General features: G+C 49.4%; 2 protein-coding genes across 2 annotated transcripts in view; both read left to right on the top strand.

Annotated features, from left to right (window-relative positions):
* Positions 1-24,612, top strand: part of HOGA1 (4-hydroxy-2-oxoglutarate aldolase 1) — a 29,472-nt gene that overhangs the window by 1,946 nt on the left and 2,914 nt on the right. The window contains exons 2-6 of the mRNA XM_003904082.5: positions 12,779-12,907; positions 13,093-13,220; positions 13,680-13,814; positions 14,074-14,170; positions 15,860-15,993. Of these exons, the coding sequence (XP_003904131.1) occupies positions 12,779-12,907; positions 13,093-13,220; positions 13,680-13,814; positions 14,074-14,170; positions 15,860-15,993 (623 nt within the window). The remainder of the gene's footprint in view (positions 1-12,778; positions 12,908-13,092; positions 13,221-13,679; positions 13,815-14,073; positions 14,171-15,859; positions 15,994-24,612) is intronic.
* C11H10orf62 (chromosome 11 C10orf62 homolog) lies at positions 2,902-4,617 on the top strand. The gene has a single exon (XM_003904085.5). It carries the CDS (start codon positions 3,581-3,583, stop codon positions 4,250-4,252), a length of 672 nt encoding a protein of 223 aa, XP_003904134.1. The 5' UTR covers positions 2,902-3,580; the 3' UTR covers positions 4,253-4,617.

Here is a 24,612-nt window from a genome sequence, read left to right as displayed (position 1 = left end):
ATGCATTGGAAGGTACTGATTCCAACGGTAATAACGATTAAAATGACAGTGTGATTGGCATTGTGGCAAAGCTGCTTTGTGACTGTGACCCTTAGCATGATGGACACGTTGATCATTCATAGCTCAGTACTGAGGGAATGTGCCCCTTCCTTGGGGACAATGAATGCCCTGTGGAGGCCCACGTTGAGCAGGGACACAACTCTAAGTTTCTGCTGGTGCTTGGCTTGTGGGGCCTGGAGGTTTGGTGAAGTCCTGGTTCTCTTGAAGTGAGAAGCATTTTGAGCCTCTAAGTGGAAGACCTTACTTCAGCTTCAAGGTTCAAGGACGCTCTAGTTCAGGGTGGGGAGGGTGGACTTTGCATCTGGTGCTTGCCTGCCACCCAGAGAATCCACAGAGACCCCCAGACTCTTCTCTGGACCCTCCTTTCGGTGCTACCCACCCACTCCTGCAGAGGGCATGGGGTGCCCAGGAGCACAGGCTTCTGTGGATTTGGCAGGCCGTGGGCCGCACATACCCACTTGTCTGTCTCCCTTGCAACCTATGCTGGCTCCAGCTCCCATCTGATCACTCACCCACACACCAGAGAGCCAGCGGGGTGTGGTAGGAAGGGCCTAGCATCTGGAGTCAGAGGACCTGGGCAAGAATCCTGCCACTTCTGCCAGTTAACAGAGAACTTGGGGAAACCACTTAACTTTTCAAATCCAGTTTCCTCATTTTAGAATAGGAACTGAGCCTTCAGGCTCTTAGCCACAGGGTCAATATAATCCTCCCAAGGCACTGTCACAGAGAACACTGTCAGAGATAGAGGGTCCCTTCCCTGCTTCTGGGGCACAGGCAAAATGCCCAGGAAGGAAGATGCAAACAACTTTCGCTCTGACATCTGTATTTCTCTTGCCCTGTCCTGGCCCCTGAGGTAGACTTTGCAGCCCAACACTCAGGCCGAGGAGGGAATATGTCACATTGTAAGGGCCTCCTGCAGCCATTAAAGGTCCTCTAAAGAGGAGACGGGGTCCAGGCTCAGTGGCTCACTCCTGTAAGCCCAGCACTTTGGGAGGCCAAGGCAGGAGGATCTCCTGAGACCAGGAGTTGGAGACCAGCCTGGCCAACATAGTGAGACCCTGTCTCTATTAAAATAAATAAATAGGAGGTGGGAAGCTGCCCTGGATGAATCAGTGAAGAGTTAGAGATTCTTCTGGAAAGCATTCCCTGAAACTCTGTAGCTCTCGGTTTTTTTTGAGACAGAGTCTCGCTCTGTTGTTCAGGCTAGAGTGCAGTGGCACAATTCGGCCCACCGCAACTTCCACCTCCCAGGTTCAAGCGATTCTCCTGCCTCAGCCTCCTGAGTAGCTGGGATTACAGGTGCCTGCCACCACGCCTGGTTAATTTTTGTATTTTTAGTAGAGATGGGGTTTCACCAGGTTGGCCAGCCTGGTCTCGAACTCCTGACCTCACGATCTGCCAGCCTCAGCCTCCCAAAGTGCTGGGATTACAGGCGTGAGCCACCGTGCTGGGCCTCTTATTTACTTATTTATTTATTTTTAAGATGGGGTCTCAGTCTCTCACCCAGGCTGGAATGCAGTGGCACAATCTTGGCTCACTGCAACCTCTGCCTCCTGGCACTAAAGCAATCTGCCCACCTCAACCTCCCAAGTAGCTGGGACCAAAGGTGCACACCACCATGCCCGGCTAATTTTTTGTATTTTTAGTAGAGATGGGATTTTGCCGTGTTGCCCAGGCTGGTCTCAAATTCCTGAGCTCAAGTGATCTGCCTGCCTCTGCCTCCCCAAGTGCTGGGACTACAGGCGTGAGCCACCATGCCCGGCCCTGTGTAGCTCTTTTTAAAAAATCTTTTTAGCATCGCTAATTCGTACTGATATTTGATTAAAGAGTATTCTTTTTCTTCTTCTTTTTTTGTGACGGAGTCTTGCTGTCTCCTAGGCTGGAGTGCAGTGGCATGATCTCGGCTCACTGCAAGCTCTGCCTTCCAGGTTCATGCCATTTTCCTGCCTCAGCCTCCTGAGTAGCTGGGACTACAGGCTGCTGCCACCACACCCGGCTAATTTTTTATTTTATTTTTTATTTTTAGTAGAGACGGGGTTTCACCATGTTAGCCAGGATGGTCTCGATCTCCTGACCTTGTGATCGTCTGCTTCGGCCTCCCAAAGTGCTGGGATTACAGGCATGACCCACCGCACCGGCCAAGAGTATTCTTTTTAAATAAAAGTTATGACCATAGTCTAGAGGAGGGGGTCATTACAGAAGGGCTCTATGGCCCTGAACTCACACCCATAAACACCCTCAAAGATGGACTTTGAATTGTTATTTTCAACTGAGGTTAGTGGCCAACCACAGGACTAGTGCAGCAGGACTGGGAAGATGAGGTTCTCCATAAAATGCTTGTGTCCTATTCCTTCCATATGTAGAGTGGACCATGCTTTCTTGCAATGATATAATATTTTGTATATATTAAAACCACTACTCTGTTAAAGAAAATATTTTGCTTAAAGCATCACAATTTTTACAACCCCATTTTGGCATTTCTTATTTTTTTTAAAGAGCTAGATGCTTTCGAGGGAAAAAAAAAATACAGTGGCCCAGGCCTGTCTATACTCTGAGAGGCCTTGGAGATTAATTAGGCTTTTCGTTGTCTGCATCTATGGAAAGCCTTGCCAGCAAGCCCACCTGCTCACGACCCGAACCATGCCTATTTATGGGGGGACAAATTCCGGGTTTATAGGTGCATCACTAAGGTAAGAGGTAGCAGCCACCATCCGGAATCTAGACCCAATGAAGTCTCCTGTCCTGTCCACTCTGCCTTCTCAGCCCACTGCTTGCCTCCCCGCCCTCAGCCCATTGTGACTTCATGTTAGTTATTCCAGAATGAGCTTCTTCCTGGGTTCTTTTCCCTCTGAACTCTGCCCTATAGTGAGGTGAGGGGCTCAAATGAGGATGGAATATGCCAGGCTGGCAGCAGACATGGGCCCTGGATGGAGGGTTCTCTGGTCTCAGATGGCTAGGAATGGATATCAGCCCAGTCAAGGGGGTCCTTCTGCCATGGCCAGCCTGACCCAGCATCCTTTGCCCCCGGGGGCCACCAGATCAGGAGAGAGAGAAACCAAAGACTGGAAGATACAAAGGCCTAAGTTGTAGAATGGGTTCCAAGCAGAAGGCAGAAGGACAGAATCGGAGAAGCGGCCCTTTCACTGAGCCTGGGGACAGCTGTCAGGGTAGGAGACAGGACCCAGGCCTCAGGCAATGCATGCCAGGCTAGACGTGAGGGATGCTGCAGCCTCTCCCCACCCCACTCTCCCCACCCCACCCCCAACTGCCTTCCTCACAATGGGGTTCATTGTTGAGGTGGTAGGGGGCACCTAGGGAGGGTGCAGCAGGGGGCCTGCCTGTCCGACATCCTTGGGGAGCCTGCCCTTTCAAGCATGAACCATACCACCAGAGATCACCCAGCGTGCTCTTAGCTCTGCCTGCCTGGTGTAGGGTCCTGGAGACCTTCTTGGAGCTCATCCAGCAGCCATCATGCAAGGTGGTGCTGGGGACTGCCCTTTTGCTAGGAGGTGGAGGTCTCATGCTGTGGGTTCAGAAAAAGAGGAGAAGAAAGGCAACCTCTGAGTGTCCACCAGACAAGGACAAGTCACCAGAATCCCATAAAGCAAAGAATGAAAGCTGGATCAAATCTCACTTTAGCCGCCTTTCCGAAGAGAAGCTGGCCCGCAACAACAATGCTAGCACCAATGGCAATGCTACCCAGACTGAGAGTGGGAGTGGAGAGGCCAGCACCACAATTCACATGGAGACCCTCACCACGAGGCACGGAGAAGTGGGCTCCACTCTGCACCGGGAATCCTTCACCAGCAGGCAGAAGGCATCTGGGCCGCCAGTGATCCAAGAGATCCACCAGGAGTCTGGAAAAGCCCCATCCACCGATGAGGCCACGTGGGCCGCTGTGGCTGCCTGCACCAAGGAGATTGACACCCAGGGGCGGCACCTGGCTCACTCCATGCTGCAGCGGGCCACAGCTTACCAGCACTCGGGTCACCTGGAGTCCAAGGACATCAACCAGGAGGAGCTGAGGGCCCTCGAGGAAGTGGAGATGAAGCTGCAAAAGAATTTCCTCACCCAGCGGGAAAACACCATAGCTGGTGCCAACCACACACACACTTTCTATGGCCACAGTCACCACAGTCACCACGGCCACCCGAGCCACCAGAGCCACAGTCTGCCCAACCGCAGACACTAGATCTATGACTGCTTGGAAGCCATCTAACCATGGATGGAGACACCCCTGCCCCCAGCAAGGCTGGCTCACACACACGTCTGTTTTCTCTCCTATGGGGCCATCTATGCAGCCCAGGGTGAGATGCTGTGTCCAAATCCCTACTTTCTTAGGCTCCCCACAGGGATCATGGGCCCTTTCACCTCCATGAGTGGAGTCTGCCACAGAAGATGGCCCCTGTTGGAGGGAGAGCTGGGAGGACACAGCGCAGGTGAGACAGACCCTGAGGCCCCTGAAGACCCACCAAGCGAAGACAGATGGGAGCAGGCAAGAGCCCCACACTGATGTCATTGCCTGGAACGGAGCCAATAAAGCTTTGCGTGCCTTCACTCTGACTCCAGGGGCTCTGTGGGCAGCCTAAGGTCTGGCAGGGACAGAGGGAGGTGGCTCCTTCTCCAGCAGTCCTCTGAGTGTGGGCCCCGGCCTGGGGCCTTTTCACTGGGCCTGATTTAAAGCTCCATGAAACGGCTACCCTGGTCTCAGGTTCTGGAAAAGGGGCACCTCCAGACGCCCCAACACCACCAACCTGACGTTGCCAGGGGATGGGGGAGCAGCCAGATATTGGGCTTGGAGGAGAAACAGGCTTTCAGAGGAGGCTAACTAAGCCAGATGGGAATGAGGGCCCCTGTCCTCTTGGTGCTATCTTTGTTCTCAAGTCATGTGGCATCCTGCAAGGCAGTTCTCTCCCCGGCCCCACCTGCCTGCTGGGGCCCCTTGTGATCCACGTTAGTACCTCCCCACCACCTAGGTCTACAGCTACTGAGTGGGCACAACACTGTCTTCTTGTTTGTTTGTTTTTAATTTAATTTAATTTAAAGTTCCAGGATACATGGGCAGGACGTTCAGGTTTGTTACATAGGTAAACATGTGCCATGGTGGTTTGCTGCACCTATCAACATGTCACCTAAGGTATTAAGCCCTGCGTGCATTAGCTATTTATCCTGATCATCTTGGTTTTCTTTTCTTTTTTCTTTTCCCTTTTTTTCTTGTTATATATATATATATTTATTTTGAGACAGAGTTTCACTCCTGCCGCCTAGGCTAGAGTGCAGTGGCGTGATCACGGCTCACTGCAACCTTTGCCTCCTGGGTTCAAACGATCCTCCCACCTCAGCTTCCCAAGTAGCTGGGACCGCAGGTGTGTGGAACCACAGCTGGCTAATTTTTTTTTCTTTTTTCTTTTCTTTCCTTTTTTTTTTGGTGCGTGTGTGTGTGCGAGAGAGAGAGAGAGACAGAGTCTCACTTCATTGCCCAGGCTGCAGTACAGTGGCACAATCTCGGCTCACTGCAACCTCTGCCTCCCGGGTTCATGCAGTTCTCATGCCTCAGACGCCCGAGTAGCTGGGACCAAAGGCACACACCACTATGCCTGGCTGATTTTTTTTTTTTTTTTTTTTTTTGTATTTTTAGTAGAGATGGGGTTTCACCATGTTGCCCAGGCTGGAGTACAGTGGTGATATCGGTTCACTGAAGCCTCAGACTCAAACTGGCAAAATTCAAATAAAGTCCTTAGTTAATGACATTGTACCAATGTTAATTCTTTGGTTCTGGTCATCATATTATAGGTAGGTAAGACATTATCATTGGTGGAGGCTGGGTGAAGGATATATAGAAAATACCTGTACTTTTTTTTTTTTTTTTTTTTTGAGACAGAGTCTCGCTCTGTCGCCCAGGCTGGAGTGCAGTGGCGCGATCTCAGCTCACTGAGGAACTGTAATTTCTTTCAGAGGGAAGTTATGAATTACGTCGTGCAAAAAAGTTTGGCCACACACCAGAGCAGAAAAAAAAAAAAAAAAAAAAGAACTTGTTTTTCTTTCACACAACAAATTGTCAACACACACCTCAACACCTATGCTAGGCACCACATAGGAGGCCAGAATGCACCCAGGCAAAGTGAGGCGAGCACTGGGCAAGGAAAACAGAATGCTGGGGAGCAGACTTGAGCTCGTTGGCCCTCACGGAATTTGGGAGGTGTTCCAGGCAGAAGGGAACAGCACAAGCAAGTGTGCAGAGGGAGGGAAGTGCAGTGTGTCTGGGGAACCATGGCAGTCAGCTTGTGTTTTTTGTTTTGTTTTTTTTTGAGATGGAGTCTTGCTCTGTCACCCAGGCTGGAGTGCAGTGGCGCGATCTCGGCTCACTGCAAGCTCCGTCTCCAGGGTTCATGATTCTCCTGCCTCAGCCTCCTGAGTAGCTGGGACTACAGGCGCCCACCACCACGCCCGGCTAATGTTTTTGTATTTTCAGTAGAGACGGGGTTTCACTGTGTTAGCCAGGATAGTCTCGATCTCCTGACCTCGTGCTCCGCCCACCTCGGCCTCCCAAAGTGCTGGGATTACAGGCGTGAGCCACCGCGCCCGGCCTGTTTTGTTTTTGTTTTTGTTTTCTGAGACCGAGTTTCACTCTTGTCACCCAGGCTTGAGTGCAGTGGCACAATCTCGGTTCACTGCAACCTCCACCTCCCGGGTTCAAGTGATTCTCCTACCTCAGTGTACCACCATGCCCAGCTAATTTTTGTATTTTTAGTAGAGATAGGGTTTCACCACATTGGCCAGGCTGGTCTCGAACTCCTGACCTCAAGTGATCAGCCTGCCTCGGCCTCCCAAAGTGCTGGAATTACAGGCATAAGCCACCACTCCTGGACTTTTTTTTTTTTTTTTTTTTTGAGACAGAGTCTTACTCTGTCACCCAGGCTACCGTGCAGTGGCGCGATCTGGGCTCACTGCAACCTCCACCTCCCAGGCTTAAGCGATTCTCCTGCTTCTGACTCCCAAGTAGCTGGGATTACAGGTGCGTGCCTCCACGCTCAGCTAATTTTTTATTTATTTTTATTTTTTAAATTATTTTTTGGGCCGGGCGCGGTGGCTCAAGCCTGTAATCCCAGCACTTTGGGAGGCCAAGACGGGTGGATCACAAGGTCAGGAGATTGAGACCATCCTGGCTAATCCGGTGAAACTCCGTCTCTACTAAAAAATGCAAAAAACTAGCCAGGCGAGGTGGCGGGCGCCTGTAGTCACGAAGCACGGGAGGCTGAGGCAGGAGAATGGCGCGAAACCGGGAGGCGAGCTGCAGCAGCTGAGATCCCGCCACCACCTGCCTAAGCAGAGTGAGACCTCGGCTCAAAAAAAAAAAAAATTTTTGAGACAGAGTCTGCACTGTCGCTTCCAGGCTAGAGTGCAGTAGTGCAATCTCGCTCACTGCAACCTACTCCTGGGTTCAAGCTGACTCTGCCTCAGTTTCTCCAAGTAGCTGGGATTACAGATCACCACACCACCAGCTAATTTTTGTATTTTTAGTAGAGACGGGGTTTCACCATGTTGGCCAGGCTGATCTCGAACTCCTGACCTTGTGATTCGTCTGCCTTGGCCTCCCAAAGTGCTGGGATCGCAAGCGTGAGCCACCATGCCTGGCCTAATTTTTAAGTTTTTTAGTAGAGACGGGGTTTCACCATGTTGGCCAAGCTGGTCTCGAACTCCTGGCCTCAAACAGTCTGCCCGTCTTGGCATCTCAAAGTGCTGGGATTACAGGTGTGAGCCACTGTGCCCGGCCCAATTTCTCATTTTATAGGAGAGGTGAGATTGAGAAATTGTGTCTAATCCCATAGGTGGGGGCGGGGGTGGGGGATTGAAGAGTTCTGGGGACCTTTGTAGATGGGTGCTGTCCATGGGGAAATATTATACAAGGAACAGGTAACGGAAATGCAGAGCAGGGAGGCCCAGTGGAGAGATCCCAGGAAGACTTCTCAGAGGAGGTAGCAATGATGATGGACCAAGAAGGCGTAATAATGTCTGGGGACACTCCTTATGTGATTCTTTTTAGCCACAGTAAGTCACCATGTTGCTTATGTGTCCCCAGCCCCAAATGCCCACTCCCCTCCCTGCCATCCAGCTCCCAGAGCAGCAAGTGTAAACGTGGGGGCAGGGGAGAGTATCTTCCTTCGTCTTACAGCTGGAGGGGGCCTTGTACACCCACTCCTGATATCACAGTGGGTGTATAGTGAGAGGTCATTGACAGCAGCCTCCCCTTCAGCACCCGCCACCCTCCCGATTTAAGGTTTGAGCACTTTCTCTTGATCCTATAAGAATGACAGCTAACACTTATTGAGCACCAGGTTCTATTTGAAGTACTTCACAAATAGTATCTCATGGCTGGGCACGGTGGCTCAAGCCTGTAATCCCAGCACTTTGGGAGGCTGAGACGGGCGAATCATGAGGTCAGGAGATCGACACCATCCTGGTTAATACGGTGAAACCCTGTCTCTACTAAAAAAATACAAAAAAACTAGCTGGGCGAGTGGCGGGTGCCTGTAGTCCCAGCTACTCGGGAGGCTGAGGCAGGAGAATGGCGTAAACCCGGGAGGCGGAGCTTGCAGTGAGCTGAGATCCAGCCACTGCACTCCAGCCTGGGTGACAGAGCAAGACTCTGTCTCAAAAAAGAAACAAAACAAAACAAATAGTATCTCATTTAAACTTCAAAACAACTCTAAGAGGCTGGGCGTGATGGCTCATGTCTGTAATCCCCAGCACTTTGGAAGGCCAAGGCAGGCGGATCACCGGAGGCCCAGAGTTCAAGACCAGCCTGGCCAACATGGTGAAACCCTGTCTCTACTAAAAATACAAAAATTAGCCAGCATTGTGGCGGGTGCCTGTAATCCCAGCTACTCGGGAGGCTGAGCCTAGGAGACAGAGGCTGCAGTGAGCTGAGGTCGCACCACTACACTCCAGCCTGGGCAACAGAGTGAGACTCTGTCTCAAAACAAAACGAAACTCTGAGAAAGGCACTAATATCATCACCATTTTTCAACTGAGTAAGCCTGGGCTTCTCTGACTTCAGGGCCTGTGCATCCGACCCCTCTCCTGTGAGCCCTCTGCTTTTCTGCTTTTTCCGCAGTCCCTGGTTCATCGGAGATCCTGGCCTTTTCCTCTCCTCTGGCCCCCTCTCTACACTACAGGGACACATCAGGCTCACACCTGGACATCTAACCAGGGTGAAGGAGGGGCTCTTTGGGGTACCCACTCACAGATTTCTGGGACATTTTCTTATCTAAGCCTTTAAAACAGTCCTATAAGGTAGGATTGAAATCATTTCCCTGTCATCCCATAGAAAAGGAAACAGAGACTCAAAGATGTAATTGACTTGTTCAATAGCCAGAGGTGACTCTTGAGTCCAGTGCTGCCCGGTCTGCACCATACTCCCTCTTCTCCAGCCAGGCACTTCTTCCTTCTCGGGAGTCAGGCATGAGCCAGTTGCCCCCTTCAATGAGATAGAAGACGGGGCTGTGTCATAGAAGCTTTGAGCACAAGGTCTGCTTCTGACTCCCAGAGTGCAAGCCCCAGCTGTCCTGCTGTTTAGACCAGCTCCACCAGTGGGGCCCAGAGTGTCCCTGGAACTGAGCAGCAGGATGAGAGGTGAAGGAAGGGGATGATGGTGGCTGAATCAGTGGCCGCAGCAAGAACATGCCCCATCCCAGGACGGCAGGCAGGGGTGGGGAGGAAGACGACTTTGGTATTGGAACAGAGAGAGTGGCAAGAGCTTGAGCTCTGACTCTTTGGTCAGAGGGTGCTGGTCTAATTGTAGCTAGATTGGAGTCCTCATCCAGAGCTGGCACCTTTTGCGGAGAGCACTGCAGCTCCATGTAGCAAGACACAAGGAGGCCCTACCTTGGGCTACTAGCCTGACACAGATAAATCAATCCCCCAGAAGCAATCCCATAGAAGCAAGAAGCTGTGTGCCTCCAGATGTTTCCTGCAATGTTACCAACGCGAAATAACTACCAAAAAAAAAAAAAAGGCAAGGCAGCTAAATATCCAGTGAGAGATATCCCGATATCCTGGCAACTCACTCTGGAATCCGATGGTGTAGTGAACAGCATGGAAAAAGGTTGGTGGAACGAAGTGGAGTCTACATCACACAGTGTCCCCTGAAGGATGACTCACAGGAACAATTTCTCTTGGTCCCAGTGCCAGGAAACTCTGTGTTTCTCCGGGGCAGTTGCTTTGCTTTTATCTTTTGGGTTCTACATATCTGTTAGCTGATTGTGTTTCCCTTGTAGCTCTGGCTGTCGGGAAACTCCACATCAAATTTCTGGCTCATTTCTCAGAACTATATGGCAAGAACTTTGTATACCAATACTGCCTGTGGCCTTATTTTCACTTCCTTCTCCCAAATAGCCTCCAATTTTTTTTTTTTTTTTTTGGAGACAGGGTCTTGCTCTGTCACCCAGGCTGGAGTGCAGCGGCGCAATCATAGTTCACTGCAGCTTCAAATGCACCTGGTTTATTTATTTATTTATTTTTTGTAAAGTCAGGGTCTCACTTTGTTACCCAGGCTGGTCTCGAACTCCTGACCTCAAGTGATCCTCCCACCTTGGCCTCCTGAAGTGCTGGGATTACAGGCCCAAATATCCTATTAATTAAGAATCCTGTTGTATTGTACTCTGTATTTGTAAACTACTTCCATTTTTTTTTCTTTAATGGAATGGGATGGAGAGGAGAAAGAAGAAGAAAGAGAAAGTTAAGCGGGCTGGGCACCGTGGCTCACCTGTAACTGGTACCGGTTACTGGTTAGACATATCCCAAGTAAATGATTGATAAAAACAGGAAAACACAAAATAAAGCAAGGAGATTCACTTTTCACCCAGAAAGTTGGCAAAAATTAGTTCTGACAACACCAAGATTTGGCATGTACGACATTCTATGCTGCTGTTACACTGATTGATTAGCAATGTGGCACACAGTCAGGCGTGGGGGCTTATATCTGTAATCCCAGCACTTTGGGAGGCCAAGGTGGGTGGATCACCTGTGCCCAGGAATTCGAGCCAGCCTGGGCAAAATGGTGAAGCCCCATCTCTACAAAAAAAACTACACAAATTAGTTGGGCGTGGTAGCTCATGTCTGTAATCCTAGCTACTTGAGAGGCTAAGACAGGAGGATCACTTGAACCTGGGGGGTCAAGGCTGCAGTGAGCCTTGATTGTGCCACTGTACTCCAGCCTGGGTGACAGAGTGAGACGCTGCCTCAAAGAAAAAGTAAATACATAAAAAATGTGTCACAGATGAAGGTGCACATAGATATGACTCAGCAATTACACACCAAAGTATCTGAACTCTAGAGGAACTCTTCTTTTTTTTTTTTGAGATGGAGTCTTGCTCTGTTGCCCAGGCTGGAGTGCAGTGGCACAATCTCGGCTCACTGCAAGCTCCGCCTCCCAGGTTCATGCCATTCTCCTGCCTCAGCCGCCCAAGTAGCTGGGACTACAGGCGCCCGCCACCACGCCCGGCTAGTTTTTTGTATTTTTTTAGTAGAGACGGAGTTTCACTATGTTAGCCAGCATGGTCTCGATCTCCTGACCTCGTGATCCGCCCGCCTCGCCTCCCAAAGTGCTGGGATTACAGGCGTGAGCCACCACACCCGGCCTAGAGGAGCTCTTAGACATATGCACAGAAGACTTTACAGCAAATGTTTGTTTCAGCATTGTTTGCAATAGCAAAAAGAATAAAACATTCTGGCCAGGCGCAGTGGCTCAAGCCTGTAATCCCAGCACTTTGGGAGGCCGAGACGGGCGGATCATGAGGTCAGGAGATCGAGACCATCCTGGCTAACCCGGTGAAACTCCGTCTCTACTAAAAAATACAAAAAACTAGCCGGGCGAGGTGGCGGGCGCCCGTAGTCCCAGCTACTCGCCCGGCTAATTCAGGAGAATGGCATGAACCTGGGAGGCGGAGCTTGCAGAGAGCAGACAACCGACCACTGCCCCCAGCCTGGGCCAAAAAAGCGAGACCCCGTCTCAAAAAAAAAAAAAAATAAAATAAAATAAATAAATAAATAAATAAATAAAACATTCTTATTTTCTTTTTTCTTTTTTGGTAGAGACAGGTATGCCCTTTTTTGGTAGAGACAGGGAGCCATGCTCCCTTGGCTGGTTTTGAACTCCTGGGCTCAAGTGATCCACCCACCTTGGCCTCCTAAAGTGCTGAAATTATAGGTGTGAGCCACCAGGCCCAGCCAAAAACAAGGAAACATTCTAAGCGCTCTCAACAAGAGAAAGAAAAATAAATTGTGTTCTAACCATACAACAGAATACCATACAGCAGGTAAAATGAATGAATCAGGGCTATGTGTGCTGCTATGGACAAAGCTCAGAACATAGTATTAAATAAACAGAAAACTGCAGAGGGCTATTTAAGCTTAATTCCATTTCTACAAGGCTTAAAATTGTAATAACCATATTATATAAGGATTACTTGAGCCCAGAAGTTCGAAGCTGCAGCAAGCTATAATTGAGCCACTGCATCCCAGCCTGGGCAACAGAGCGAGACCCTGTGTCTAAAACAGAAAAACGATGTGAATCGCCATTGCAGCTGTGTGGGAACCTTCTGCCTGCAAAGATGGGAAGGAAATGTGTGAAAGATTGTGGTGCTGGAAGGTAGGAACACCAATGTCCTGGTTGTTCTGTAGAGGATGGGAAGGAGTTAGTCAGCTGTGTCTCTTGCAGGCTTCGTGGTCCAGGGCTCCAATGGCGAGTTTCCCTTCCTGACCAGCAGCGAGCGCCTCGAGGTGGTGAGCCGTGTGCGCCAAGCCATGCCCAAGAACAAGCTCCTGCTAGCTGGCTCTGGATGCGAGTGTGAGCCAGAATGCCCTGTGCCCTGGGGGTGGGTGGGTGTGTAGGATCCAGGCTCCTAGGCCCTAGCTTGGGTCCTGTCTCCTTGTTCTGCCTCTTCTGGGACATGCTGAGGCACCCTCGCTTGGCCCAGTGTCCTGGTCCAGGCCTCCTTCTGCCTGCTCTCACCTCTCTCCTTCCTCCGGCAGCCACTCAAGCCACAGTGGAGATGACCGTCAGCATGGCCCAGGTCGGGGCTGACGCGGCCATGGTGGTGACCCCTTGCTACTATCGTGGCCGCATGAGCAGCGCGGCCCTCATTCACCACTACACCAAGGTGTGTGTGGGGCCTGAGACCAAGAGGAGGCTCTGCCCAGGGAGAGGAGAGGAGGGAAGCTAGGAGTGGGGTGCTACTTCGCATGAACGGCAGCTATAGGAAACGGATGGACTGCCACCATGGATCAGCTGCACAACATTGGGAGGCTTACCTAACCATTCTGTGTTACTGCTTCCTCCCTTCTAAAATTGGAGGAATGATGTCATCTATCTCATAGGGTTGCAGTGAGCATTAAATGAGATCAGGAACATAAAGGGCTTAGAACAGTGCCTGGCATATGGAAAGCACTCCATAAATATGACCCACCGTGATTGCTTACACTCGGGGCACGCAGCACAGGAGGGAGGCCTGTCCGGGTGGCCCTGGAGTGAAGCAGGCCAGGACCTGTGGGTGGGCAAGTCTCTGGCTCCTGGGACCTGGGGCGGCTGCCCTCTCCTGCTTTTCTCTGCGCCCCAACAGGTTGCTGATCTCTCTCCAATCCCTGTGGTGCTGTACAGTGTCCCAGCCAACACGGGGCTGGACCTGCCTGTGGATGCGGTGGTCACGCTTTCCCAGCACCCGAATATTGTGGGCATGAAGGACAGTGGTGGTGATGTGAGTGGCAGCAGCTCCAGGGCTGTAGTCCTCTCCTCCTTTTCTGGTTCCTGGTTCCTAGCACTTTTGCTCCTGAGGGCAACTGTGAGATCTGTTTCTATCCTTGGCTTCCATGTGGATTCTCTCTGTCGTGCGGGCTCTCTGGGGCTTTCTTGAGGGCATCTCTTTGGGCACTGGGCTTTCATTCCACCACGCTTACCAGTCCCTCACCCAGGATGAGGCTCTGGGCACAGCTCTCATACCACATTTGCTGTTGCAGGTGACCAGGATTGGGCTGATTGTTCACAAGACCAGGAAGCAGGATTTCCAGGTGTTGGCTGGATCGGCTGGCTTCCTGATGGCCAGCTATGCCTTGGGTAGGCCGCCCACTGCTCTCAAATTGTCATGGGTGACCAAGACATACCCAGGCACCTGGGTCTGCTGGGAGAGACTGTGAGGGCTGGGGCTGGGTCTGAAGACGGTGGTTTGCCAGCCTGCCCACTCTGAAAACTCAGAAACCTGGCCACGCCGCTTGCCTGTCTGAATGTGGGGTGCTGTGAGTAACCTTGTTGGCTGGAGGAGGATGGCCGTGTACAATCCCTGGCCTGTAGTAGGGATGTCTGCAGTTTGTTCTAAGTCCGGAGCTCCATGATTAGATGACAAACTTAGCTGGTCTAATCCCATCTTCTACATCATTCTCTGAGGGCAGAGGCCTTGGGGCCCTCCTCTGTCGTTCAGGAGTCCATTTTCCTCTCCCCTGTCCCAGGCCAGAATGAATTGTCAGATCTACAGAGTTGAGCCGGGGATCTTCAGTTGCCTGATCAGATTCTGTTCCAATCCAGAGTCCCTATGAATGTCTCTTAGATCAACTGCTCTTGTCTGTTTAGGGTCAGCATCCTTGGGTTTGGGTTAGATTTGAGCCCTGGAGGGGAGGGAGGAGAAGGGAAGCTGTTCCTTTCAGCTGAAGCCCCAGTGAGGAGAGATTTGAGTGACTTTTCTAGCACTGCAGGGGAGATTGCTGGTTCCTATTCCATCTGGTGTCTCCAGACTTTGGCTGGTTGTCTAGGGCCTTGTACATCTCCCCCTGCCATGTCATGGCCTCTATGGTGAAGGGGAAGAAGAAGGGATCCATCATTTCTCTCTCATTCCTGAAAGTGGAGTAGATTAAAAAAAAAAAAAGCACAGGCTCTGGAGGTTGGAGGGAATCTCAGTTCTGCAGTTTATTCACCGAGTAATGCTGGGCAAGGCATTCACCTCTCTGGGCCTGAGTTTCTACTCTGTGCATGGAGGGATCGTGAGGATTAGAGAGCATCAGGGCCATGCTGCTGAAGCGCGCCTGGAACACATAATAGGTATTCCACAAGCAACAGCTCTATTAGCTCATTCTAAATTGCCTACTCTCTCTCTGGTCTTGAGGCCACTGTGCTTAGGGTTCCACTCCTATCTAGCCTTAGAAGCATACTCACAGGCTTGCAGAAGTGGTGGGGCTTTCTGAGATCACAGCCAAACCCATTTTCATTGCCCTGATGAGCACAAAGAAGACTAGAGAGGGTCTCATTCAGGTTTATGCAGTCAATGGGAAGACATGCCTGGTGACCTGACTGTCCAGGGTGCTTTCCACGCCCACTGCTGTCTCTGGTTGCATCCACTGCGGGGAATAAGATTTCAAAAGAGCAAAGGCTTCCCATCCATCCTACCCTCTTACAGGACTGATGAGTCAGGGGGCTATTGGAGGAAGCTGGAGGCGTCAACTGGCAGATGGGATTTTATTCCGGGAGGGGTTCAGGGAAGGAACTGTCCTTGAGTTCACTTTCAGGCTCTGCTCCCTGCCCCTCACAGATCAGCCCTGAGCAGCACTTGACCTGCAGGATTCTATTTTGAATATGCAGGCAGCTCTTCTCTCTGGAAATGTGTACTCTGGACTCACAGAGCATGCCTTTGATGTAGCCAGCCAAGTGACAGAAATCTGTATGTAATGTCCCCAGGCTGAAGAGGTGCTGGGACCAGGGCTTGAGATGCTCAGAGGGGAGAGGCTCTGCTGACGTTCTGCGTCTTACTTCGTGCAGGAGCTGTGGGGGGCGTGTGCGCCCTGGCCAATGTCCTGGGGGCTCAGGTGTGCCAGCTGGAGCGACTCTGCCTCACAGGGCAGTGGGAAGATGCCCAGAAACTGCAGCACCGCCTCATCGAGCCAAACGCTGCGGTGAGCCAGTGGCAGCAGGGGCACGGTATGGGGGGAGTGGGCAGTCTGTGTCCTCACTGGAGCAGGACCCAGGGCTGGCACCAGGCCCCACTCAGTCTCTTCCTTTCAGAAAATCCTTTGACAGAACATTCCAGTGTGGGAACTCCTTGTGCCTCCCAGAAAATCCTGACTTCGGACAAAGTCGGGCACTATTGATGGTGAAACTTAAGTGTACATTAAAATTCCCTTAGGGGCAAATTAAAGTTCCAACTTTTGGGCCCAAGAAGATGCACTGAAACAAACATCCTGTGTGATTGTGATAGAATAACCCTAGGACCACACTTAGAGGTGCCTGGAGAGAAAGAGCGTAAGCCAGGGGCCTCTAAATCCACGCTATTGGGGGCCAGGTCCTGAAAAAATAGGAATGATTGGGGCTAGCAAAGGAGTTAGAAGGCAGGAGAGTACCATCTTCATATAATCTGTTCTGTGGTCAGACTGTGTACCCCAACTCTTTGCTGGGCAAACATGTGTGTACCACCATGCCCAGCTAATTTTTGTTTTTTGTTTTCATGTTTCAGTAGAGATGGGGTTTCACCATGTTGGCCAGGCTGGTCTCAAATTCCTGGCCTCAAGTGATCCACCCACCTCAGCCTCCCAAAGTGCTGGGATTACAGGTGTGAGCCACAGTGCCTGGCCTATTTTTTTTCTTTTCTTTTCTTTTCTTTTCTTTTCTGAGACAGAGTCTCGCTCTGTCGCCCAGGCTGAAGTGCAGTGACTCAATCTTGGCTCACTGCAACCTCCGCCTCCTGGGTGCAAGCAATTCTCCTGTCTCAGCCTCCCTAGTAGCTGGGATTACAGGCACGTCCCACCATACCCAGCTAATATTTTTGTATTTTTAGTAGAGACGGGGTTTCACCATGTTGGCCAGGCTGGCCTCAAACTTCTAACCTCAAGTGACCCTCCTGCCTCGGCCTCCCAATCTTTTTTCTTTTATTTTTTTGTTTTCGAAACAGAGTCATTCTCTGTCACCCAGGCTGGAGAGCAGTGGTGTGATGACAGCTCACTGCAGCCTCAACGTCCTGGGCTTAAGCAATCTTTTTTATTTTTTATTTTTATTTTTGTAGAGATGGCGGTCTCACTATGTTGCCCAGGCTGGTCTTTATCTCCTGGGCTCAAGCAGTCCTCCCACCTCAGCCTCCCAAAATGCTGGGATTACAGGCATAAGCCACCATGGCTGGCCTACTGTATATTTTATATTAAACTTTTTATTTTATTTATTTACTTTGAGATGGAGTCTCACTCTGTCACCCAGGCTGGAGTGCAGTGGCACAATCTTGGCTCATTGCAACCTCTGCCTCCTGGGTTCAAGCAATTCTCCTGCTCAGCCTCCCAAGTAGCTGGGATTATAGGTACTTGCCACCACACCTGGCTAATTTTTGTGTTTTTAGTGAAGACGGGTTTCACCATGTTGGCCAGGCTGGTCTCGAACTCCTGACCTTGTGATCCACCTGCCTTGGCCTCCCAAAGTGCTAGGATTATAGGCATGAGCCACCATGCCCAGCCAAACTTTTTATTTTTAGATAATTATAGATTCCCATGCAACTTTAAGAAATAATACAAAGGGATCCCATGTACCCATGGTCCAGTTTTCCCCAATGGCAACATCTTACAAAACTGTAGAATAATTTCACAGTCTGGATATTGACCTTGATACAGTCGAGACACAGAATGTTTCTGTCCCTACAAGGATCCCTCATGTCATCCTCTTATAGCCAGCCACGCCTACTCACATTTGCCTTCACCGGCTCCTTAACCTCTAGTAACCACACATACATTCACCATTTTATAATTTTGTCAGTTCAAGAGTATACTATATGGAATCACATGGTATATAACTTTTGGGGACTGGCTTTTTCCACTCAGCATAATTCTCTGGATACTCATCCAGGTTGTTTGTTGCATGTATCAATAGTTAATTCCTTTTTATTTCTGAGTAGCATACCATGGTATGGCTGTACCACAGCATGTTTATTTATTATTTATTTATTGAGACAGGGTCTTGCTCTGTTGCCCAGGATGAGTGCAGTGGCAGGATTATTGCTCACTACAGCCTCGACCTCCTGGCTCAAGCAATCTTCCCAGTTCATCCTCCCAAGTAGCTCAGTCAACAGGTGCACACTACCACACCTGGCTAATTCTTTTTTATTTTTAGTAGAGACAAGGTCTCACTATGTTGCCCAGGCTGGTCTTGAACTCCTGGTCTCAAGCCATCTTGCCTCAGCCTCCCGAAGTGCTGGGATTACAGGCATGAGCCACCACGGCCAGCCCCCTACAGCATGTTTAACCATTCACCTGTTGAAGAACAGCTGGGTTATTTTCAGTTTTTGGCTATTAAAAGCTGCCATGGGCTGGGTGCAGGAGCTCACGCCTGTAATCCCAGCACTTTGGGAGGCCAAGGTGGGCAGATCACCTGAGGTCGGGAGTTTGAGACCAGCCTGGCCAACATGGTGAAACTCCGTCACTACTAAAAATACAAAAATTAGCTGGGTGTGGTGGTGCACGTCTGTAATCCCAGCTACTCGAGTGGCTGAGCAGGAGAATCGCTTGAACCCAGGAGGCGGAGGTTGCAGTGAGCTGAGTTTGTGCCACTGCACTCCAGCTTGGGTGACAGAGTGAGACTCCATCTCAATAAATAAATAAATAAATAAATAAATAAATAAATAAATAAAAGCTGCCATGAACATTCACGAACAGGTTTTCGTGTGACCGTAAGTTTTCATTTTTCTGGGATCAATACACAGCAGTACAAATGGTGGGTCATAGGGTAGCCACAGGTTTCATTTTCTGAGAAACTGCTGGCTGGGTGTGGTGGCTCACACTTACAATCCCATCATTTTGGGAGGCTGAGGGGGGTGGATTGCTTGAGCCCAGGAGTTCAAGACCAGCCTGCACAACATGGGGAGACTCTGTCTCTACAAAAAATACAGAAAATTAGCTAGGTGTGGTGGCATGCACCTGTGGTCCCACGACTCGGGAGGCTGAGGCAGAAGGGAAGATCCCTTGAATCTGGGAGGCTGAGGCTGCAGTGAGCTGTGATTTTGCCACTGCACTCCAGCCTGGGCTACAGAGTGAGATCCTGTCTCAAAAAACAAAACAAAACAAAACAAACGAACCCCAAAACCCCAAAACAAGCAAACAAAAACCCAGAAACAAACCTGCCAAACTTTTCCAGAGCGGCTGTACTATTTTAAATTTACACTGATGTAAACATATGAGTGATCTAGTTTTTCTGCAGCTTTGCTAGCATTTGGTGTTGTGACTATTTTTTATTTTAGCCATTCTGATAGATGTGTAGTACCATCTCATTGTGGTTTTAATTTGCATTTCTCTGATGGCTAATGCTATTGAACATTTTTTTTCATGTATTTATTTGCCATCTTTTCAGTCAACTATCTATATTTCTTACCCATTTTAAAATTGGATTGTTCTTTTGACTGTTGAATTTTAAAGTTCTTTATAGCTTCTAAATACTAGTCCTTTGTTAGATATGTGGCTTGTAAATATTTTCTCCCAGTCTGCAGCTTGTCTTTTCATTGCCTTAACAGGCCTTTTGCAGAGCAAGTTTTACATTTTGATGAAGTACAATTTATCAACATTTTCTATTATGGATCATGTTTGTGGTGTCAAGTCTAACAATTCTTAAAGAGTTCTGGGCACGGTGGCTCACGCCTATAATCCCAGCTTTTTGGGAGGCTGAGGCGGGTGGATCACGAGGTCAGGAGTTCAAGACCAGCCTGGCCGAGATGGTGAAACTCCCGTCTCTACTAAAACTACAAAAAAAAAAAAAAAAATTAGCCGGGCACACTGGCAGACGCCTGTAATCCCAGCTACTCAGGAGGCTGAGGCAGGAGAATCACTTGAACTCGGAGGGCAGAAGTTGCAGTGAGCCTAGATCGTGCCATTGCGTTCCAGCCTGGGTGACAGAGTGAGACTTCATCTCAGAAAAAGAAAACAAAATAAACAAAAAAAAAAAACTCTTAAAGAATTCTCAGGGCCGGGTGCGGTGGCTCACACCTGTAATCCCAGCACTTTGGGAGGCCGAGGCGGGCAGATCACGAGGTCAGGAGACTGAGACCATTCTGGCTAACACTGTGAAACCCAGTCTCTACTAAAAATACAAAAAATTAGCCGGGCGTGGTGGCGGGAGCCTGTAGTCCCAGCTACTACTGGAGGCTGAGGGAGGAGAATGGTGTGAACCTGGGAAGCGGAGCTTGCAGTGAGCTGAGATTGCACCACTGCACTCCAGCCTGGGCGACAGAGCGAGATTCTGTCTCAAAAAAAAAAAAAAGTGTTCTTAGAAGATTATAAAGATTTTCTCTTTTTTTTTTCCTTTAAGTTTTATAGTTTTATGTTTTATAAGTCTGTGACTCATTTTGAGTTAATTTTTGTATAAAGTGTGAGACTTAGGTCGAGGTTTTGTGGTTTTCTTCCCTAAGGGATATCCATTTGCTCCAGCATCATTTGTTGAAAAGGCCATCTTTCCTCCATTGAACTGCTTGCGTGCCTTGTCAGTGGGGCGTATTTGTGTGGGTCTGTTTCTGGGTTCTCTCTTCTTTCCGTTGATTTCTGTGTCTATCTCTCTGCAGTACCACGCAGACTTGATTGCTGTAGCTAAGCCTTAAAATCAGGTAGACTGATTCCTCCCACTTTGCTCTTTTGTTTTTCCTTCAAATTGTTTTAGTCAAATTTCTTTACCTTTTCTTCTTTTTTTTTTTTTTTTTTTTTTTTTGAGACGGAGTCTCGCTCTGTCACCCAGGCTGGAGTGCAGTGGCCAGATCTCGGCTCACTGCAAGCTCCGCCTCCCAGGTTTATGCCATTCTCCTGCCTCAGCCTCCCGAGTAGCTGGGACTACAGGCGCCCGCCACCTCACCCGGCTAGTTTTTTGTACTTTTTAGTAGAGACGGGGTTTCACTGTGTTAGCCAGGATGGTCTCGATCTCCTGACCTCGTGATCCGCCCGTCTCGGCCTCCCAAAGTGCTGGGATTACAGGCTTGAGCCACCGCGCCCGGCCTTCTTTGCCTTTTCATATAAATTTTGCAAGAATCTTGTCTATATCTACAATAAAATCTTGCTGGGCCTTTGATCGAAATTGTGTTAAGCCTGCGTACCAATCTGGGGACAATTGACTTCTTTACCATGTTGTCCTCCAGTCCTTGAACACGGTACATTTCTCTGTTTATTTAGATCTTCTTTGGTTTATTTCTTCAGCATTTTGTAGTTTCCAGCCAATAAGTCCTGTACATATTTTTTAAAATTGACACCTAAGGATCTGGTGCAGACTGGCTCACGCCTGTAATCCTAGCACTTTTGGAGACAGAGACGGCAGTATTGCTTGAGGCCAGGAGTTTGAGACCAGCCTGGGCAACATGGCGAGACCCCATCTCTGGAAAAAAAAAAAAAAAGACACCTCTGCACTAGGCTCTGTACTAGGCATCTATGCACATTCTGCTGCCTGGAGGGTAGAAGAGCCCCGTGGTTGCTCCCTACACACTGCCTCCACTGCATTGCCTGTGTGTCTGGCAGCAGGTGGGGTGGGCTCTGGTGGTGTTTTGAAGATGAGCAGTGGTGCAAGTCCTGACTTCCCTCCACTAGGCCTGCTCTGACACCACCCAGCTGGGAGCAGGGGTGGCAGTTCAGACGCCTTCACTCAGTCTTTGCTAGCCTGGCTGGTGTTTGACTAGAGTAGAGCAGTTATTGTCTGAAAGCTTTCCATCTTGCTAGGCCACCGCTTTTCCGGTCCTTTGGCTAGAGAGAACTGGTTTCTGTTAGTGCTTGTATTGTCTGTACCGTATTGGCATTGCGTGCTTGCTGACTTCTTCAGCTCCAAGTCTGCGCCAGGGTATGCAGCGCTGTGTTGCTTCTTGGGTCGCTTGTTGGTCTTCCTTCTTCTCTCTGCCTTCCAGAGTCTTCTTATGTCTGTTTTTTATATAATGTCCAGATATATATAATTTTTTAAATAAAATGTCCAGATAATATTTTTATATAATGTCCAGAGTTTTTAGTTGTACTTATTGGGAAGAATTGGGACAAGTACATCTACTCCACCTTCCTGAAAGTAAAAGCTCTAAGTATTTTTCTAAATGGTGATTTTTTCCCCCCTAAGAACATTAAAGTGGGTGAAAAAATATTGAAAATTGAAAAGTAGGTATGTTAAAACTCACAGCACTATTTTAGGTTTAAATATTTCATATACCAAAAACATGATTTGTTATAATTTTATTTTCCTGGCTTTAATGGAAGCAAACTCATCAAAACATATTTTTCCAAATCTACTTCTGGAGAAAGATTAACCATTAAAAAGACACCAGGGGCCGGGCGCGGTGGCTCAAGCCTGTAATCCCAGCACTTTGGGAGGCCGAGACGGGTGGATCACGAGGTCAGGAGATCGAGACCATCCTGGCTAACACGATGAAACCCCGTCTCTACTAAAAGATACAGAAAACTAGCCGGGCGTGGTGGCGGGCGCCTGTAGTCCCAGCTACTCCGGAGGCTGAGGCAGGAGAATGGCGTGAACCCGGGAGGCGGAGCTTGCAGTGAGCCGAGATCCGGCCACTGCACTCCAGCCTGGGCGACAGAGCGAGACTCCGTCTCAAAAAAATAAAAAAATAAAAAATAAAAAATAAAAAGACACCAGGAGGGCACAGTGGCTCACACCTGTAATCCCAGCAATTTGGGAGGTTGAGGCAGGAAGATCATTTGAGCTCAGGAGTTTGAGACCAGCCTGGGCAACAGAGTGAGACTTTGTCTTCAGTAAAAATAAACAAAAATTAGCCAGGCGTGGTGGCGTTCAACTGTAGTCCCAGCTACTCAGAGGCTGAGGCAGGAAGATTGCTTGAGCCCATGAGGCCGAGGCTGCAGTGAGCTATGATCATGCCACTTCAGTCCAGCCTGGACGAAAGAGCAAGACCCTGTCTCAAAAAAAGAAATTTAAAAAATACAATAAATAAAAATAAAAATGAAAAATACACCAAAAAACCCCATGTATTTGGGGCACACATGATTACTTATGCATGAGTCCTCAATATGGTGGGGCACAGCTGGATCCTGTCTTTATTTAAAGCTTTGTTCATTGTAGATTTTTTTTGCATTAATTTTGATTTTTAAAAAAATATTGCATTGAAATATTACTTATTTTGGCTGGGCGCAGTGGCTCATGCCTATAATCCCAGCACTTTGGGAGGCCAAGGTGGGCAGATCGCCTGAGGTCAGGAGTTCGAGATCAGCCTGGCCAACATGGTGAAACCCTCTCTCTATTAAAAATACAAAAATTAGGCAGGTGTGGTGGTGGGCACCTGTAATCCCAGCTGCTCGGGAGACTGAGGCAGGAGAATCACTTGAACCCAGGAGGTGGAAGTTTCAGTGAGCCGAGATCGCACCACTGCACTCCAGCCTGGGCGACAGAGTGAGACTGTTTTTAAAAAAAAAAAAAAAAAAAAAGCATTGAAATATTACTTATTTTGATGATTGAGGTTTTTGGCCTCCCCTTAAGTTTTGTGTGCAAGGTAAGGGCCTCATGGGCCTGGTTGCAGTCCCAGGCTGAGCTAGGCACTCCACAATGTTTTGTTTGGGTAAAGTGGTAGGTGGGCTCTAGAGCTCCCTCACAGCTGTATCCTTACCTCAAAGGAGCAGATTAACTTAGATTTAGAGAAAGAACAGCTGAGGAGGTAGATCTGAGTCCCGTGGAGGTGAAGGTGCTTCCGAGATGGGGCCTTTCTATAAATAGGTTGTAGGAACTTGCAGAAGCGATTGGGCCCCCATTGGGCACAGGCCGTCCTGCACATACTGAACATTCCACTGGGGTGGGGCCTCGGCTCTCCCACTCCCAATGCACCTGTGAAAGCGAAGGTCCCAGAACCCGCATGCCACCGGGACAGGAAAAGGAGCGGATTCCAGGGCTCATGGGAACTGGTCTAATATTAGCGGTGTTTTCTCATCTGGCCCTTGGGACGTCTCTATGGGGTAGGTGGCGTTATCCCTCATTTTGCAGACGAAGCAGCTTGGGCTGCCCCTGGGGAAGAGAGGATGCCTAGCTGTCATCCCAGATCTCTGCGTGTCATCCCGCCCTACCCCATCCTGCCTCACCGTTCATTCTGTGTCCTCTCCTGTGCCAGCTCTGGGCACATACCCAGGAATGCCTGGAACACCTTTCTGCTGCCTGGGCTGTGGGCTCAGACACCGCGAGAGCAGCTTGATGTCACTCTATTGCCCCTCCCTGGTCGAACACAATGTCCTTCCTCCACCTTCCCACCAGCCTGCCTCTTGCCCCTGGCTATATTTAGGACTTTCTACAGTCTTTGCCACCAACCCTTTCTTAGGGTTTGAAGAGAGGCCACATCAGATATCTTTGGAAACCCATGGCAGGAGCGAGTTTTTCTCTAGGCACCTCTTATTTCCATCCTCTATCCTGGGTCTCTCCCACCTCCTCAGGCTTTGGGTAAAAAGGCCAGACTATTAGAACATCATGGGGGTGGTGAGGCCTGGAGGAGGGTGGCTTACCACCCATTCCAAGAAAAAAAAATCCATGCGTGATGAAGCCTCCGGGACTCTAGTGATAAACAGTTATTAGTCAATCTTTCATCA

Source organism: Papio anubis, chromosome 11 (assembly GCF_008728515.1).
Source record: "Papio anubis isolate 15944 chromosome 11, Panubis1.0, whole genome shotgun sequence".
NCBI classification, from domain to species: Eukaryota; Metazoa; Chordata; class Mammalia; order Primates; family Cercopithecidae; genus Papio; species Papio anubis.
This window is presented reverse-complemented; position numbering and strand designations above follow the sequence as displayed.

Coding starts and splice junctions, on each gene's coding strand:
- C11H10orf62 (XM_003904085.5), top strand. CDS start 3,581: ATGCTGTGGGTTCAGAAAAAGAGGAGAAGAAAGGCAACCTCTGAGTGT.